This window comes from Takifugu rubripes, chromosome 7, assembly GCF_901000725.2.
Source record: "Takifugu rubripes chromosome 7, fTakRub1.2, whole genome shotgun sequence".
Taxonomy (NCBI): domain Eukaryota; kingdom Metazoa; phylum Chordata; class Actinopteri; order Tetraodontiformes; family Tetraodontidae; genus Takifugu; species Takifugu rubripes.
Genome location: NC_042291.1, coordinates 14,628,298 through 14,645,721, shown reverse-complemented (window position 1 = coordinate 14,645,721; position 17,424 = coordinate 14,628,298). Strand labels below are relative to the sequence as shown.

The 17,424-nt window shown below is 50.0% G+C and overlaps 1 protein-coding gene across 1 annotated transcript in view; it reads right to left on the bottom strand.

Annotated features, from left to right (window-relative positions):
* Window positions 1–17,424, bottom strand: part of kcnn3 (potassium intermediate/small conductance calcium-activated channel, subfamily N, member 3) — a 36,247-nt gene that overhangs the window by 1,853 nt on the left and 16,970 nt on the right. Inside the window, 5 exon segments of the mRNA XM_029839203.1 lie at window positions 1,016–1,143; window positions 6,938–7,048; window positions 11,162–11,303; window positions 11,924–12,045; window positions 12,930–13,226. Of these exon segments, the coding sequence (XP_029695063.1) occupies window positions 1,016–1,143; window positions 6,938–7,048; window positions 11,162–11,303; window positions 11,924–12,045; window positions 12,930–13,226 (800 nt within the window).

Genomic DNA, 17,424 nt, shown 5'->3' with positions numbered 1-17,424 from the left:
CACACTGGGGGGGTCACCTTGCCTGTTCTTGCCTTTTCTACCTGTGGCTGGATTTAACGCCTGATTCATGGTTCCTGGCGCCGATGCGGCTGGGTAGAATCCAGTCAGGGAGATTTAGATTTGCTTCCTCTTATTGCCCCAGAGACGATGAAACCCAGCACAGTGTGAAAGAGGATGCCATTTATGCCCAACATGTCCTCCTTCAGTCAAAAAATGCTGTTTATCAGAGTCCGGTATCAACCTACAGCATCGTTTTGGTGCTTTAATAATTTAGATACAGGTGCCACTGTGGTGCAGGAGCGTCACTTCGGGAGTTTTGAGCACGCATGTGCACGTTCCAAGGATAAATGAGATGGTCTAGACGGCTGTGCATATCGGACGAGGAGGTCACACACGACCACGTGGCCGGAAATCTATCAGGGACTCAGAAACTGATTCCAGAGCGGAAAAGGAAAGCTAGGATAAAGTTAGCATTCTTGCATGAATGTTAGCATTCTTGCATGAAGCGGTATGGATGGAGCGATCTGGCCAACAGCCGCTGCAGATCCTCCCTAATAGAAGGAGGTTTTTTTCCTTTTCCACGTCATCTGAAGAAATGCCAGCGTTTGGTACAGGAGGAGGGTCTTGTTGCTAACTGAGCTAATTAGTGCTAACAATAGCCAATTTAGGCCGGCGCATGGGTGACATTTAGAAAAGTTCACGTAGGATGAGCAACGTGGCAGCGAAACAGACTCTTAATAATGGTGGAAAAGAAAGCAGCGGCGTGATTCATCCTCGGAGCGTCACGACAGGAAAAACCCAGATGAGGCAAAAGAATTCCTCCGACGCTTTGATCGTTCCGTCCCGCGGCTGCACGGACGCGCCAGCGCGAGGTGGTGAATCACGGCGTCCGCGTGCACCTGCGCGGCCGAGCACTTCATCAACGGTGATTCGACGGTGTGGGCGAGCAGAAAGATCGAGCTGTTGGGAAGGCCGGAGCGTGTGTGTGTGTGTGCGTGTGTGTGTGTGGACTCACTGGTGTATGGCCTGGAGAAACTTTCGCTGGTGCTTGCGGACCCTGGAGTGATCGATCTTCTTCATCAGCTTGGTGTGTTTGTAGATGAGCCAGGTCTCCCTCAGAACGTTCGCTGCCGCGTTCTTGATCTACACACACACACACACACACACACACACACACACACACGCACACACAGACACACATTGCAAATAAGAGTTAAGAACACAAATATCTGGCTGGAAGCAGAGTTTCTCTGACTTGTTGCTAACAACAATCAGGCCATGGCAACGGGAGGAGGCAACTGGTTTATTCTGGACTCTTTTCTTTGTTTTATTCCCGGTTGTGTTGCTGAGGAGAAAAGACCAAAAAACTCCGAGTTCCTCTGAAGGCCGTCCTCGTCCGCCCCGTCGCTACGCTCGCCAGGTTGCTTGCCAATGAATTTCATCAACAGCTCGCTCTCCTTGGGGACATTTGGCAACGATAACTACCAGGAGTCTCCTTACACACACACACACACACACACACACACATACACACACACCTTTCTCTATACACTTGACACTGTATCCCTACTCAAATGGGAGTAATTCAATATACAAGCACTGTAGCTGATTAGAAACAACAATCTTTTATTAAATTCCAATAACAGCCGGACTAAACAACAGAAACACGAGTCGCCGGTCGTAAACTCGCTGTCACGCCGCGTCATAAGCGAGCCCATAAATTCCCAATGACGCGTGCTTCAGTCAATGCTGAGCGGTTGCCTTCTCTGAGTTTTCTGTTGTAAATGTAAAAATGTTGCGATTCGATAAAATGGCGGCAGTAAATGCCAACGCCGGCGCCGGTCGATGGATGCGCACGGTTATATTCCTTCGCGTTAGCTTCCGCCTAACGCACGCGTCTATAGGTGCTGGTTGCTATGTAATTACAACATGGGGATCTGACACTGTAAAGAGCGGCAGAGACGGGCGAGCGATGGAAAACAGGACTTGAAAGAAAGACTTGGCGGCGACGCCGAACAAAGAACGCTGCGACCCCCCCTCTGGGGAGCACAAAGAACCCCGGCAGCTTGCCTAATCAGCACCCATCCACAAAAGTCAAGGGCTGATCGCACACGTACGCACGCCCACGTGTACATAGGCGCGGACGCGGCTGCGGATGTGGAGGCTGCGGAGGCCCCGAGCCCTGCAGATGCGTTTTCAATGGCGGCGAGGAAGTAACCCAACATACGGCTCAACCCCCCCCCCCCCCCCCCCCCCCGAGACTGACTCACGTATGACACAACGGCAGCTACATTCGAATTCATAAAAACCTTCCCTTTGTGTTAGCTGTTTGCTGCTAACACGCATTTAAATATAGTGTTCTCAGGTGAAATAAAAAATCTTTAGCTTTCATTTGTGCACCGGGGAAAACAGGATTAGCCTGTAAAAATAGTGCTGTAGTAGCTAACCGGCGCTATCGTCTTCCCTCCCCTTCTGACCCCCCATCGGGTCTCCATAAAATTATACAACTCTCATCCATCTCGCAAGGACATGCAATGACAAGATTTTTTTTTAAGAGGCGCCGTAAAAAAATAAACACGATCTTAGCACGGCGGCTAACGACGGCGTTACGCGATTAGACAGCATTCATAAATTTTAAAGGCCGGAGATGATTCCTGACAAACGGGAACGCTAAAATACGCCGACTGGGTCGTAAAAACGGGCTCGCTGCTTTTTAAACCCGCCGCCGGAGAGGACGCCGGCCTCGAACCGCCACAAGAATGACAGTGTGTGTGTGTGTGTGTGTGTGTGTGGGGGGGGTGGTTCTGATTATCTTCCATCAAAACCCAGTTTACCCAGGTTTAATTGTGAGCCGGAGCACAGTAGAGAACATTTAATACTCCTCATGGCTGGGGGCTCCTGGTTGAATTGGTATGTCAGGTTGCATTTCTCAGCTGATAAATCACTGCAGGCTGACTGGACGTGATGAATGGTGGCATCTTGTGTCTGTCTGACTTGCAGATTGGAATTTTTCATGCAAACTTATTCTCAAAAATGCTTCAAAAAGCGCAACACCAGCCCTGAAAAAGAAAAGAAAAGTGAAGGACGGCAGCGGCGGCGGCGGCGGCAGCGATTGCGGCCCATATGGGCTGTATTTGGGCAACCGTCTCGGGGCCATATGGCTGCCCGGGTCAAAGATCTGCTGTGAGTGCTCCCCTACTCACCGCACCTTATGGCAGGTACGGGAGAAACGTGTTACGACAAGGACTCTAAACACCTCAGCATGCTGGTGAGTCGGTGACATATTGCCGGAGAGAGATGATTCGGCATAAATTGTGATATCAAACAGACGTTTTGAGCTACGAGATTCCGGACTGGGAGCTGCTCTGCCACAGAACGAGGCTCATTACTTAAGGCGACTATTAAAAATAGCAAATATTTTCACGGAGTTGGAGACAATTTTTCTGCCCCTCAGCTCAGGAGACCTTTAATGGTCTTGGACTGTAATTATGAATTTGGCACCGCGGTGGGAAAATTCCTGGCTATTTTCTCGGACATAAAGGGGGAAGAAAAAAACAGGCTAATTGCCCAGCTAATAACCTCTCTTGTGGCCTCACCCGGCAGCCCTTACCTTCAAAGAGGGGGTAACAATTGGAAGAGACTAAGAGAGTTTCCCACCAACACAAATGAACACGTGAATGAAGGTGAGATTTGTGTATTTGTGGCCTCCTGGATAAGAGCATTTGTGTGAACAGTTATATGGAAAGATCCTTTTATAAATCTGGACTTTTCTGCCAATAAAATTCACTAAAATATTTGTTTTATGCGGGGTTAAGTGTTAGCTAGCTTAGCTAAAACCCGAGGGGTTCATTTTGCTCCCATTTGGCTGGAGGTGTGAGCGCTGGAAGACATCCCAACCCCTTCTTGGCCCGCCGTGTTTTGCATATTTAGACACGCTGGTGCTCTGAAAGTGGCTTCCAGAAGTGCTTAGCATCAACCAGCGGGCCAAAACCAAAGTGGAACACACAATCAGAGAGCTAATGTGCCGCTATAAATAAGTAAGATTTAAAACTGAGGTCCTGACGTCAGCTCAGGGTCAGCTGGCATTAAAGCGACGGTAGCCTCAGAACAGTTAGCCGATGCTGAATTTCCATTTGTAGAGCAAAAGTTTGAGCAGAACAATAATAATTAGCCACTCTGTCAATAGGAAGCAACAGCCGCGTCCACAGAGATGGTGTAAATAAAGTTAATAAATGAAGCAGGTATAGGTGGAGAGATTCAGAAGAACAACCCTTAAATCCCATTTAAGTCCAGACAAAGAGAAAAAACCACAACTTTTGATTGAATGGACGTCAGCCATGCGCCCTCAGAGGTGATCGTAATTGGAATTTAATTTATATCCTTATTAATCCCACTGAAGTGAGAGGAACATTCAGCTTAATGCTGCGCGAAAATGAACCTTGTGCATCAGCATGCAGAGCGCTGCGCACCATCCGCTCTGATAAGGTTATTAGTTCAGCAGGCAGTCGAGCACCGAGTCAACAGCATCAGATACAGACGCTCCACCAAGGCCGCTCTCAGGTCAGTCCAGCTCAGCACCGGAGCGTTTAGAATCAGCACAAGCAGAACCTGTTCAAGCAATATCTTCTACTGTGCATCCAATTTATTGCAATTCTTTATATTTGTGCCGTCTTTATTACAATTTGTGAGAATATACCTTCAGGCAAAATGATGTTTTCACTTTTCTTGCTCCTTGTTTTATGCTGATATTCGATTATTGGGGCTGGGACGGAGATGCTAATGTGCTTTTCTGCTACTGGGTGGTTGGAGAGCCCAGTCTGATAATATCATTACAATAAAAGCAATAAAAGGAGGAACGCAGTCTTGCCAGCGTCACAATTGCCCTAGTGCAGAAAAAATAAAAAAAATAAAAGGCAGAATCCCGAAGTCAGAATTCTTGCTGTGCTATGAGGTAGCACTAAATAGTGACTAGTGTCATGTTAGCTAGCGTGGTGCCTTCAGGGCGTCATTGGCGACCGTTTCATCGTCACTCCCGTTAATCAGTCAAACTGGACAGAAACGCCGCGGCGCCGACGTAGCTTCCGCGCACGCATGCGCGCACGATGTCGTGTGTCCCTGCATTATTCATCATAAAGCCTCAAGTGATTACAGTCTCTTGTCAGGACGGTACGGCAGCCATGTAAATCAATATGCATACAACAGATTCAATCATTGGCCCCTCAGTAATAGAGGGCAGGAGACAATTACCACGGCACCGACCGGAGACCCTTTGAAGGAAATGTCACAAAAGTAGCGTGAGGTATTGAGTCGGGCTGTTCCTTTGCTGCACGAGTGGATTTATTAGGGTCCAGATTTAATTGTGCGGTGAAAACATACAGCGTCGACCGGTGGGGCTGAGTAGAGGGGGGAAAAATGTGATTTACGTCCCTCAACCGCGCCGATAATGGAATTTCCCGATGGTTCTCACATCAGAGCTGAACAAAGGTTCCGGACTTGGCAGAAGAAAAGGACTTATTAACTCATTTGCTTTGATGATTTTACGTCTGTGTGCGATTTTATGAGTGAAAAGCAGCTCGTGGCGTCACATCCCAGACGGTCGTACGTCAAAATAATCAAGTCCTGGAAAATGTCCTAGTGAGGGAACACGTGTCGCCTTTCTGTGGGACGGCTGCAGGTAATTTCATTAATGTTTCCCTCATTAACGACCTATTAAGGCGCTCAACAACGTGACATTTGGTTTTAATAAGATTGACGGTTGTTGGGACTCGATCTGTGACCTGCAGCAACGCGCGGATTTATTTGCATTTTTTTGTGCTTCTTGATTGGTGGGTTGTGACTTATTAGTTCTGGTTTTAACATGTTTGCTGCTTTGTCCAAAAAATAAAAGGATTAAGTGTGTGTGTGAGGGGTGTGTGTGTGTGTGGGGGTGTTCAATGTGAGGATTACAGTCTTTAAGATTAATATTAACATAAAACGTTGCCTGAGTTGACTTTTCAACATTTGCTCTGAGACCACAGATGGCAAATTTGGCTAATTTGGCAGGAGTGTTTGATCTGGATTACTACTGTTAACCAGGCCCCACACACACACACACACACACACACACACACGCACACACACACACACACACACACACGCACACGCCTCCATGGCCTAACCTGAACCATCCCAATCGCCCTGACCTTGACCTAAACCCTTCTGACCTTAACCCTCAAACAGTCCTTTAAAGGTGGGAGGACGGCCCAGAATGTCCTCACTTTGCTAGTAGAATGCATAATTTGGTACTTTATATGCAGCAAACACACACCCACGCTTTCATCAACAAGGTGAATATCTTCTAAATCTAATATCAGGGAAGATTCTATTGAACATCCATAGAATTCCGGACCCTCCATCCAGTTCAGATGTCCAGATGCTCCGCTGCTTAACGTAGCTTACATATTTGATATGGGAGCTATTTTAAAACTTGGGTCTTTCAACTGTATGAAAAATTGAAAAGGACCAGTGAAGGGAGGGAGCAGAGAGAGGGAGAGATGGAGGGAAGGATGCACGGTGGGGGGGGGGGGGGGGGCAGGAAGGAGGGTGCCAAGGAGTCAGGAGAGGAGGTGCAGAGGATAGAAAGGAGAGAGAAAGAGGGGATTAAAGAGACAAATGTCAGAGAGAAGAAGGGAGGTCATGTGGGAGAGAAAGGACGAGAGAGAGGGGGAGCAGAGCGGAGAGGGGGAGAGCGATGACCTTTCACTGCCTTCGGTCTCGGAAATAACACCAACTCTCCGACAACCAAACAGGCTGATGTGTCAGGAGACACCAGGGAAAGGCAGCGGTGAAAGGACGGAGCAGGACGGAGCAGGACGGAGCAACACAACACAACAAACCTAAACAGAATAAAAAAATAGAGACACAGACATGCTGGACGGAGCCCAGCCGGCCTACACACCCTCTTGGTGAGCTGCGTGTCCATCATGAAGTTGTGTACGTGTTTCTCGGCCTTGGTCAGCTCCAGCTTCCTGGCTACCACGGCAACCACCAGAGCCGTGCAGCCTGCGCCCTGTGTGAGAGGGAGGGAGGGAGGGAGGGAGAAAACAGAGCACTGAGTCAGCCGCTAAAGACGAGGAAAGCAGCCCCGACGATCCAAGGTAGCGAGGACGCAACAGAAGGAGACGAGAGCGGGAGATTGGCAGCACCTAATTCCATTTAATTAGATACACGGACTCGGTCTTCTGTCGTAGGAGGCACGAAGGTGTTAAACGCGAAGGGCTCCTTTCCCTGGATTTCGGCACGCCGCCGCCCAGGACCCGCCGCCAATTCTTTGGGGAGAGTGACAGCAGCCTCTCAAGCAGGGAGACATGCTTGAGAGGAGCGGCGGACGAAGACGGAGTTAATTAACTTTCAGATTAGACACGTTTGCAGCGGGACGGCGGCGTGCTCACGGGTTCCTCGCCAGGGCCGAGAAGGAGGAGGAGATAAAGACAGCTAAGTGCTCCGAGGAAACACAAACTGAGACGGGAGGAAGGAGAGCAGCGAGGGAGGGGCCAAGACGGGGGGGGGGGGGGTGTTAATGAGGTCACACATCTCTTGATAAGTAACGAATTAAGATCAAGAGTCTTGGAAGGGAAACGTGCGACTGCTTCCTGCCTGTTCGTGAGCGTGAGAAATGATGGGGGGGGGCAAGTCAGAAAATGAAGGATGCTGGTGTTGAGGAGTCGTGCACGGTCTGGAACAACTGGTCGGGCCTGCCAAAAATATCTCCGCCCACATCTATACACCCGAGTCTATTTGTGATGCCTTCAAAGTCTCTAAATAAAACATGTTGAAAGCTGTAGGGGACACCTCCCCCGCCAGTGCTTCCATATATGTTTGTACTTTAGGTAAAAAGGCCCTTTGATGAATGTATGTAAAAGTGGAACACAGCAAGAGTGTGTGTGTGTACGTGTGTGTGTGTGGTTTCAGAAAATTGTCCTCAGTGGCCAGAAACGGTGGGGTGCTGATTGGTTTGCCAGGCAGAGCCTACGTGCGTATGTGCGCACACGTGCTCTCCACCGAGGGGTTTGTTTGTGTGTACGCCTGCATCCATTTTCCTTTCGGCGGGGGTTCCCCGTGCAATCGCTGCAGACTGACACAGCTGATGATGGCGGCGATGCTGCGATTCGTCTCACGCGCCCGGGTGTTTCCCGCCGCCGCCGCCGCCACCGGAGCTGTCAGAGGATAGCGGGGGAATTACCCGTCTGCAGACTAGACAACGCAGATCAGGACTGGGGTGGCGCAGGTTTGCCTCTGGGATGTCTGAGTCCGCTCTTCTTCTCCTCCTCCATCAGCAGGAGGGTTCTCCGCTGGTCCTTCTCGAGGTTTCTTCCTGTTAAAGGGAGTTTTTCCTGCCACTGTGGCTCGGTCAGAGGGTCAGGCCGTGGGTTTGTAAAGCTCCTAAATGCAATTGTGAGTGTAGTGGAGGCTGGATAAATAAAGTTGGACTGAATTGAATTGAGCCTCGAGGAACGAAGGCTTCGTTGGCTTTGCTGGAGAAGTAAATGAGTCCTTAATCACAACAAAGAGCATTACAATTTCAAAGAATCTAAAAGGAGGGAGGCGAATAAACAACCCGCTAAGCTCCGTCTCAGCGCCTCGGCGCCCAAATCTCCAGCTTTAATGGAACGATTCGGTCCCAGTCGTCCACTGTTACCCTGAGGTTGCGTTCGGGTGTCACGGGCTCTGCCTGACAACAGAGCTGCTGCGCGAGTTCGCTGGGTCACAGCACATTTAGAGGGAAAGCTTTCTCATCTGTATGGATTTGCCTGCGAGGCTGTTTATCTCTGCAAAAGGTATTATGCAGTCTGGAAATTCAGCCCCACGCACACACACACGCACACGCACACGTGCGCACGCACGCACGCACACACACACACACAGAATGACGGAATGTTGTGTTTGTGAAGGTTGATAAAACCTGTACGTAAGAGCTCTGCACTTGTATGGCAACCAAAAAGTACGAACAGACGCCCTCGGGAGACACGTTTTTGAACTGGATTTGCACCGAAAGCTGGAACTCGTGGTCGCAGCGTCGCCGTGGACACGCCCGCGCACGTGTGACGCTTCATTACCTGAGATATCTGCTCAGCTGGAGTCTCGCTGCATCTTTATTTATCCTCCACAGACCCACCCTGGACTTCATCCTCAAGTCTTTTTAATTGACAGTTGGGTACAGTTGGATTTAGGGCAGCGGTGTGTTCCGGCATGTTTATCCCGGATCTGTTGTCATAGTAACAAAGGGGAGGATTTCTCCTACAGAGACTCATTACAGTAATTCTCCCGCTCCCCATCCTGGACTTCACCTGAATCCTCCCTCCCTCTGCGGCGACCGCCCACATCCAAAAGCCGTGTTTGGCGACAGGAGAAAAGGCCGCGCACGCATGTGTGTGTGTGTGTGTGTGTGGGAGTTCCACTGAGAGCCTTTGTCCAACCTGTGTGTCAGCGCACTTGTGGAGGATGCAGCCAGTAACAGCCAGTTCGGGATGTTCTCTATCTGCCTTTTCTGTTAACGTAGTAAGAGTTCTTTCAAACAGGCAGCGCAGTGACTCATCACGGGGGTCCGCACACGTGTGTGTGTGTGTGTGTGTTCACACCTTTAATGGAGTGTGCAGTAGGAAGAGTAGGTGAGCTGGCAAACATTCGGACAGACGCGATACAGATGAAAGTCTACACATGCAGGTTACTGGGATGGGAGAGCGCGTTGACACGGGGAAATGTTGAATCAGTAAGTTAGAGGCGCGACGCGGCGTTCCAGGGATGAAGCCTGACAGGAGACGCGCAGGGAAAAGGGATCGGGTCTCCTTCATATTTGTATTTTATTATGAATTGAATCATTGATGTGTGCATCCTCTATAAACGTGTGAATTTAAATATAAATGGATGGGAGTGTGTGAAGACGTGACATGTGTGTGTGTGTGTGTGTGTGTGTTGGGGAGACAGGATCCAAGGCTACGTGGGTAGATCAGAACCCTGGGATTCAACCAGGCTTCATCTTGTCAGAGCAGAGGACTCAAAAAGACCCTTTTTCTTTTGAAACTTCAGCCCGTCAGGTTGCGTCAGCTGCATGTTAAATACTGACCGCGGCGAACCGCCGAAGACGCCTTCTGAGCTCTGACAGGATTGAACGTGAACGTCTCACGATTCCGTGCACGTGGGGCTATTGGCGTTATTTCTGAGAAGCAGATGACGTGCAATTGTTTTACGGGTGTAAAATCCTCGGCGCTCGTAGTGACTCGGAAGGAAAGTTGGTTTTAGAAGCAAACCACTAAAACATGTGTCATTTAATGGCAGCCCCCCCCCCAATACAGGGAAATACCCCCACTTTACTGTTGTTTTACACATCCTTCTGCTACATGGAACACTGTGATTAAGGTATCCAAGGGAAACATATCCCATCATACAGTGAGTCAAAGGTTCCTTTGCTGACCTTCTCAAAAGGCAGCAAAGCCGATGTTCTGGTTAGCCAGATGAATTTGAGATTACTTGACATTTCAATGTGGAGCGATTAAGAAATTTCTTGCCATTGTTAGGGGGGGGGGGGGGATATTCTCCGGTAACACCGAGGGGAGGAGAGGCTGGGAGCGGAGGAGAAGAATGGCGGGAACACAACAGAACAGAACGAGGAGAACACCTGTGAAGTGCAGCAAACAGGAGCTTAAACGCTCGTGCTGACAGATGGACAGATAGAAATAAACACATGGCCTCGGGGAAGGAGAGACGGAGGGGAAGAAGAGAGCGAGAGAGAGAGAGAGAGAGAGAGAGAGAGAGAGAGAGAGAGAGAAATAGTAGTGCAGAAGGGAAATAAAAAGAAGAGTGGGAGGCTGTGGCGCTTTGGAAAGGTAGGACCACCTCCATTACGCAACGAGGACAGACATGGGAATGGGAAACACACACACACACACACACATACACACACACACACACCGTGTTTGCCCGCCTACACACTCAAAACAAACAGAGGTACAGATGCAGGCTAATTCAGGGAGCTTTGCTGAAATCACACAAGTGACAGATTTTCTCAAGCGGAGGACAGCGTGCACGCTGATGTGACAGACAGAGGGCAGAAGGAGGGAGGGAGGGAGGGAGGGAGGGAGGGAGGAGGACAGAAGGAGGGAGGGAGAGAGGAGAGATAACTGACCATGATTCCCGTCAGCAGACACACTCCTTTACCACAGTAGGTGTGAGGGACCATATCTCCATAGCCGATGGACAAGAAGGTGATGGAGATAAGCCACATGGCTCCCAGGAAGTTACTGGTCACATCCTGAGCATCGTGGTACCTGGAAGGATGGATAGATAGATAGATAGATAGATAGATAGATCGATAGATAGATAGATAGATAGATAGATAGATAGATAGATAGATCGATAGATAGATAGATAGATAGATAGATAGATAGATAGATAGATAGATAGATAGATAGATAGATAGATAGATAGATAGATAGATAGATAGATAGATAGATAGATAGATAGTGGTGATTGCTCAACATTCTAGCTATGTACCACTGTCACCATGGCAACCAAACAGGGTGCTAAATTGAAGATAATTTGTTTTAAAAGCTTTGCTGCTCCAGAAGAAGCAAATGTGGTGTTTGTGAAAGGGTCTGAAGTCGCTCTTTAAGGATCTTTTGATTTGACACGCGGCGGCAGCTTTTGCAAGCTTGCACGTTTCTGCTGGTGAAACTGCAACTGGGCCCAGTGTCAAGTTGCTAATTGAACCAAAGTGAGGTCAAATTATCTGTCCGAGCGGCGTAAAAGGCTGATAAAGTGGAGCGTGCAGGTGGATACTGTTGCGCACGCGTCTCGGATGAGCTGTCCTGCTAATCGAATTCATCTGCTGCGTGGAATTCCTCATCCTGGACGATTAAAAAACCACACACGCGCCATCGTGACTGACCTCTCGCACACTCGTACAGTCCAGGCGGCGATGATCCACAGGGAGATGCTGAAGACCAGCAGCACCGTCCCGGGGCAGATGGTCATGAGGGTTTTCATGACGAAGCGCGTGTTGAAATGCACCTGCCAACACAGGGAACACGGACACACACTCAGGCGCTCTGATCCATCACTCGGCCCCTCGCAGGCTAATTAATCTTCAGCCCGGCGTTTGATAGATGCGCTCTAAGAATCTCGGCCGTAATTGGAGGCGAGATGGAGGGCTCGCCCTGGGACTGGGGTCAGGCTGCGCGGCGCCATTGAGTAAATGACCCCCTGTGGTGAAGCTTGGATCCATCTGTCATCAGTTCCGGGCCCAGTAACCAGCCTGGGCCCAACTCTGGACGGGTTAAGCAGCTGATGGATGTGCAGCACTTCGATAGCAGCTTTACTACCCTTTGCTAACCTCAGTCTAGCCTGAGGGTCACAAAAGCATCATTGCACCCACCCTCACAACCTGCTGAACTGATCTTGAAATAAAAGCCCCCCCACCTCTCCTCCCTGCAGTCCCGCGCCTCCTGTTTTCACACTAACGATTATACTTTATAGTTGTTTAAAATGAGGCGCAAATGGTTCATTGGATGGCTGGCGTGCATCATCCGCGCGCTCGTGGTCGTCGGCCCATTTCGGTTGTTTCGCTTTCATGCCCCATTTCTGCCACATGCAATAGCGGCGTGCCATTTCGCACCTCCATCTCGTTGGATATCAGGAGCGAATCCTCCGCTGCTTTCATCTAATTCCCGGTGCAAGCCCGTGACAAAAGGAGGGGGCGGCGTTGAGCGGGAAGGTGAGATGAGACCGGCTGAATCGAAGGACGCGGCGCTGACTTGAGATTTTAACAAAGATAGAGGCGTGAATTGAAAGGAGCTGATTTGATTCACGGAATACTGCTCTTGACCTGAGCGCCGCACTCTCAAATCCATATGTGCACAATCAAAAATAAGGGGTGGCGGGGGGGGGGCACTGACCTTATTTAGGGCACCTATACTCCTGGAGGAGGCGTCGGTGAAGAGTTTGCTGTGCAGCAGCATGACCCTGGCAATGAGGTAGAGGCGCAGGAACATGGGAACGCTCAGCACCATGTCCAGGTCGGCCTCGGCCTGTGACGCCACGTAGGAGAAGGCCAGCCGCGCCCGCCACTTGAACTTGAAGTCCCCGGGAACCGGGTGCACGGCGGACACCAGCAGCTCCAGCGCGATGAGCAGGACCCTCTCCATGGTCATGGCGATGCGCCAGTCGTCCGCCCCGTTGTCGATGACAAACAGCTGCGGGGAGAGGGGAAAAGAAACTGGAGTGATGCTGGCTTTTTTTTTCTTTAGAGCGCCGCTCCAAACTGTTGCTCGTCATCCTCGGCCGCTGAGTGAGATTAAAACGAAGCAGCAGAAATTTCAAACAAACGTCTCACTGTCCATCTAATCAGTCATCTCTTCACTCACGCTAATTTTAATACCACCTCCAGCACTTGCTGAGTCATCTAAAGTGGCAAAAACAATGTCCCTAATCATCAAATAAGCTTTGTCATTTAAGCACAGGCTGCCATGTCAGCATTTCTGCAGGCTAATGAGCTGCTTTAGCAGCTCCACTTTAATTGCAGCTTTGCGTCCCTGTTTGTTGTCGCCCTCTGCCCCTAATTGTGGTAACTCTCCTTGTTGTCGCCCTCTTTATCAGAAATTGGTGAAAACCGGCCTCCTCAGACGGAACATCCCCTTTGAGAAGGACTTGACGAAACAGAAGAAGGCACAAAATCACCGTCGTGACCCTAAATTGAGTGAAGATAAAAATGCTCAAATAAAGAATCTTCTATCAGGGACATTTAAACCTCGAATAATATTAATAGTGCAATAAAAAGGAGGCAGGTTCAAGCATCTTATACAATCTTTTGAGAGAGAGCGATGGAAGTGGTATGAACACAGTTTAGCTAATCTGCTGCTGCGATGAGAAGCACCAGCGATCCCTCTTTACCATATGATTCATCTGGAGGGCTTTCAGCCCACGCAAACATTTATTTAAGAGAACAAATACAACAGGTCAAACGTCAGAACAAGTGGCCGTGACAGCCAGCTGCTCGGTGTCATCTCCGACCCACTGATGGAGGCGAGCTGGAGCCGCTGGCTCTTCTGCAGCCACCTCCAGGGCGCACACACAACAATGCGGGAAGCGCGTGTCTCCGTGTCTGCTGTTGGGTCGACATGTATGCCCACACGTGCCCACACGTGCCCGTTATCGTCTGAATCGAGGGTCAAACGCCGGCTCTCTAACGATTTCAATAAGTCCGTGTGCGTCTGTGTGTTTGTGTAAGCCTGAATGAGTTCGGAGGAGTGTGCAAACCCGGCCTCGTCATGGCGACCGTTGCTAAGGCGACAACATCAAAGAACAGCCAAGCTTAATGAGGATCCCCAGCGAGCGAGTGGCGAGTGAGAGAGGGAGAAATGAAGGAACGGCACCAAAAACAAGAGGAAGGGAGTGAGAGCTGAGATTAGAGGAGAGAATACAGGAAAAGGTGAGAGAGGGGGAGGGAGAGAGGCAGTGATGAAGTACAGGGAGCACACAGGTTGCCTGACTATCACATCTAACATCATCTTCTGAGACGGGAGTGTGAGCGTGCGCTTGTGCAGCCCAAATGTGACTGAGAATTGAAAAGATGTTTCAGATAAGAGCGGGGCTCCGGGATGAGACGGTCGCTGCGGCTTTTGTGAGAACAAAAAGACCCGTCTCTCTCTTCTGAGCCTCAACTCGCTGGTTCCATTTATCTGTCTCGCAGTCAGAGATCAGCTGTCTTTTGTCTCTTTCCGTGTTGACATTTTTGCCCAACATTCACTCCCTGAATGACAATGTCCCAAATCAAAATAGAGGTGATCCAGTTTGGGCATTTTTTTTTGCCACTGGAGGAAATGAGCGCCTCACCCTTCCTTCCTTCCTGTCCTCCCTCACAGTCCTGCTGTCGGTCTTTTCCAGGCTAAATCGCCACAAGGAAGCAATAAATAATTAAATTCCATTAGGAAAGTAATCTGTCAATGGGACTGAGTGAGTGCCACTGCCCCTACCCGACCGCTAAGGGGAGGGAATGAGGCGAGGGCGAAGGGGATGGCGCGTGCATCTGCATGAAGGAGTTTGTGCCGCCAGCTCGAGAAGGGCCGGGGTGAAAGGTCGGGGGACAGAAAAGCTAAACAAACGAGACATCAAGAACAAGCCCGTCGGGAAAACTGGACGCGATTCGGGCAAAAAAAAAAAAAAAAAAGGGTTCCCAGCTCTATTTTAATGCAACGTGGCATCAGGGGGCAGAGGGCATTTGGCCAAAAAAGAATGTAAAACAGACAGGACAGAAGGAGGGCAGAGACGCGGAGCGGTCTGACAGACTCCAACAAAAAAAAGGAGGAAAAACACCACAGAAATGTGTGAAAACCACAGGACGGGGAAAATCTGAGAGCTCTTCACAGGTGGAGGTGTGAGGTCTCAGATGACACCTTCCACCTCCAGCAGCCCTGACCAGCTGAGTGGGTTCGTCGCCCCTCCATCTTTCCCCCACCTCCAACCAGGCCCGCCTCTAACCGGGCCAGGCCCCGCGGCCATTGTACCTTGGTAATCCTGTTAAGTCCCCGACTGCAGATGTTGCTTATCAGGAAACCAGATGCAGCGCTGGTCGGAGCCGAGCACGCCAGGCCCGATTCAACACGCGCGCGCCCCGACGCACACTTACAGGGAGAAAAAACGTGCCGGGTGAAGCCAAATCAGCCTCCTGCCGACATTTCCCACAGGAGGGAAAAGACTAAACTTCAATCTGGGACAGAGACGGCCCTAATCAGTGAAGGAGACAGAGACGGAGCGAAGAGCGAGGAGCAGGCGCGCATGCTCGCACACACAGTCGCACCTCTGGGGAATGTCTGGGTCCTGCAGCATGGAAATCCCTGGAACAGGCAGAAAACTGGGGCAACACACACACACACACACACACACAGAGGCCCATGAATATGCAGGATGCTCTGCTTTGCCTCGCCTCATAATTACTGCTGCGAGGGAACACCCCGCTGGCTGCTCCTACGTGGTCGAGGAAAAGGAACGACGGCGCGGTGGAAGTGAAAACGGAAGGACTGTGAAGTGCGAGAGAGGAGGAGAAGCCTCGCCGTCTGTGCGTGCGCGTGTGCGTGCGCGGCACTGCCTAGTCTGCCGCTAGAAGGTCTAAAAACAGCAACTTGGAGAGGGAGGAGAAAAAGGATTCCACCGATGTTGTCTTGAGGCCAGGGATTTCCTTCACTCAAAATGCCAAAAAAAAAAGAAGAAAAAAATCAAAACCCGGTTGCTAAAAATGGTCAGAGGCCAGCGAGACGCTGCTGCCATCTGGCATCTTTGACATGTTTGCTTCCATTGTTATTCCAAACAGGTGCATATGATGCGAGAATCTGACATCACCGAGCCGCTGTCCAAGCATTTCAGCGCCACAGACAGGCGCAGTTTAGAGGACTCTATTTTGCCAACGCCATCTGTCGGGCCGCGAGCGGCCGCGGCTGCCAAGCTAGCATCTCCTTGATCAATGAACGGCTTTTAAAATTCCACAAAAGCAACCCAATAACGCGGTTCACTCACGCTCAGAGTGCACTAATGGAGTGCAGTAATGTCTCCTTCTCACACTTTCGCTCTCGGGCTTATTTGATTCATTTCAGCAATTCATGTTTTGTCTTTCAAGTTCTGATTTCTGCGGGTTTATGCACGGGAGGGGAGAGAAGGGTGGAATCCGGACCCAGACCGGACCTCCAGGCATACGGACATCGTGTTCCTGCAGCTGGATGCTACGTGGAAATGATCAAAGGTACGGAACCGTTACATTTATCACGATTACCCCCTGGAAACGCTTCACACGACAGCTGTTCTACACTATATTCCCCCCTAATCTCTGGCCAAACTCCGTCGGTGGGTACAATCCTAAATGAATCACACGCAGATGCGTCAGCTGGCCTGTAAACTACAGCCAAATATCTCAGGTGAACCCCCCCCCCCCACCAAAAGAACCAGAATATGACAATATGAGAAAGCGATACACAGAGTTTCTGACATCAGCATGTCCATCTCCAAGGAAACCAACAGAAATGTTTTATAGATGTAAAAGTTAGACAAACGCAGCGTTTTCTGGCTAGAGAGGTCAGATTTGGAGCGCTGACGCGGACAGGCTGGGATTTATCTCGGAAAGTTTCTGGAACCTTTTTTCTTCCAGACTTCCAGGAGCTGATAAGAAGGGAGGCTGTAGCCCCGCCCACGTCATTTGAGGCACGTTTAATCAGACTCCTCTGCTCGCATCTCTGGTTTTACCAACAGAAATGTTTGATAGATGTAAAACTTAGACAAACGCAGTGCTAAACGAGCTCCTTTCAACTGCGTTTATTTTCCCAGAAGAGCAGATGACACGTTCAAGGGGGGTATCTTCTGGATGCCGAAAACGTCCAGGCGTGATTGATGGAAGGCCGCGGTGGA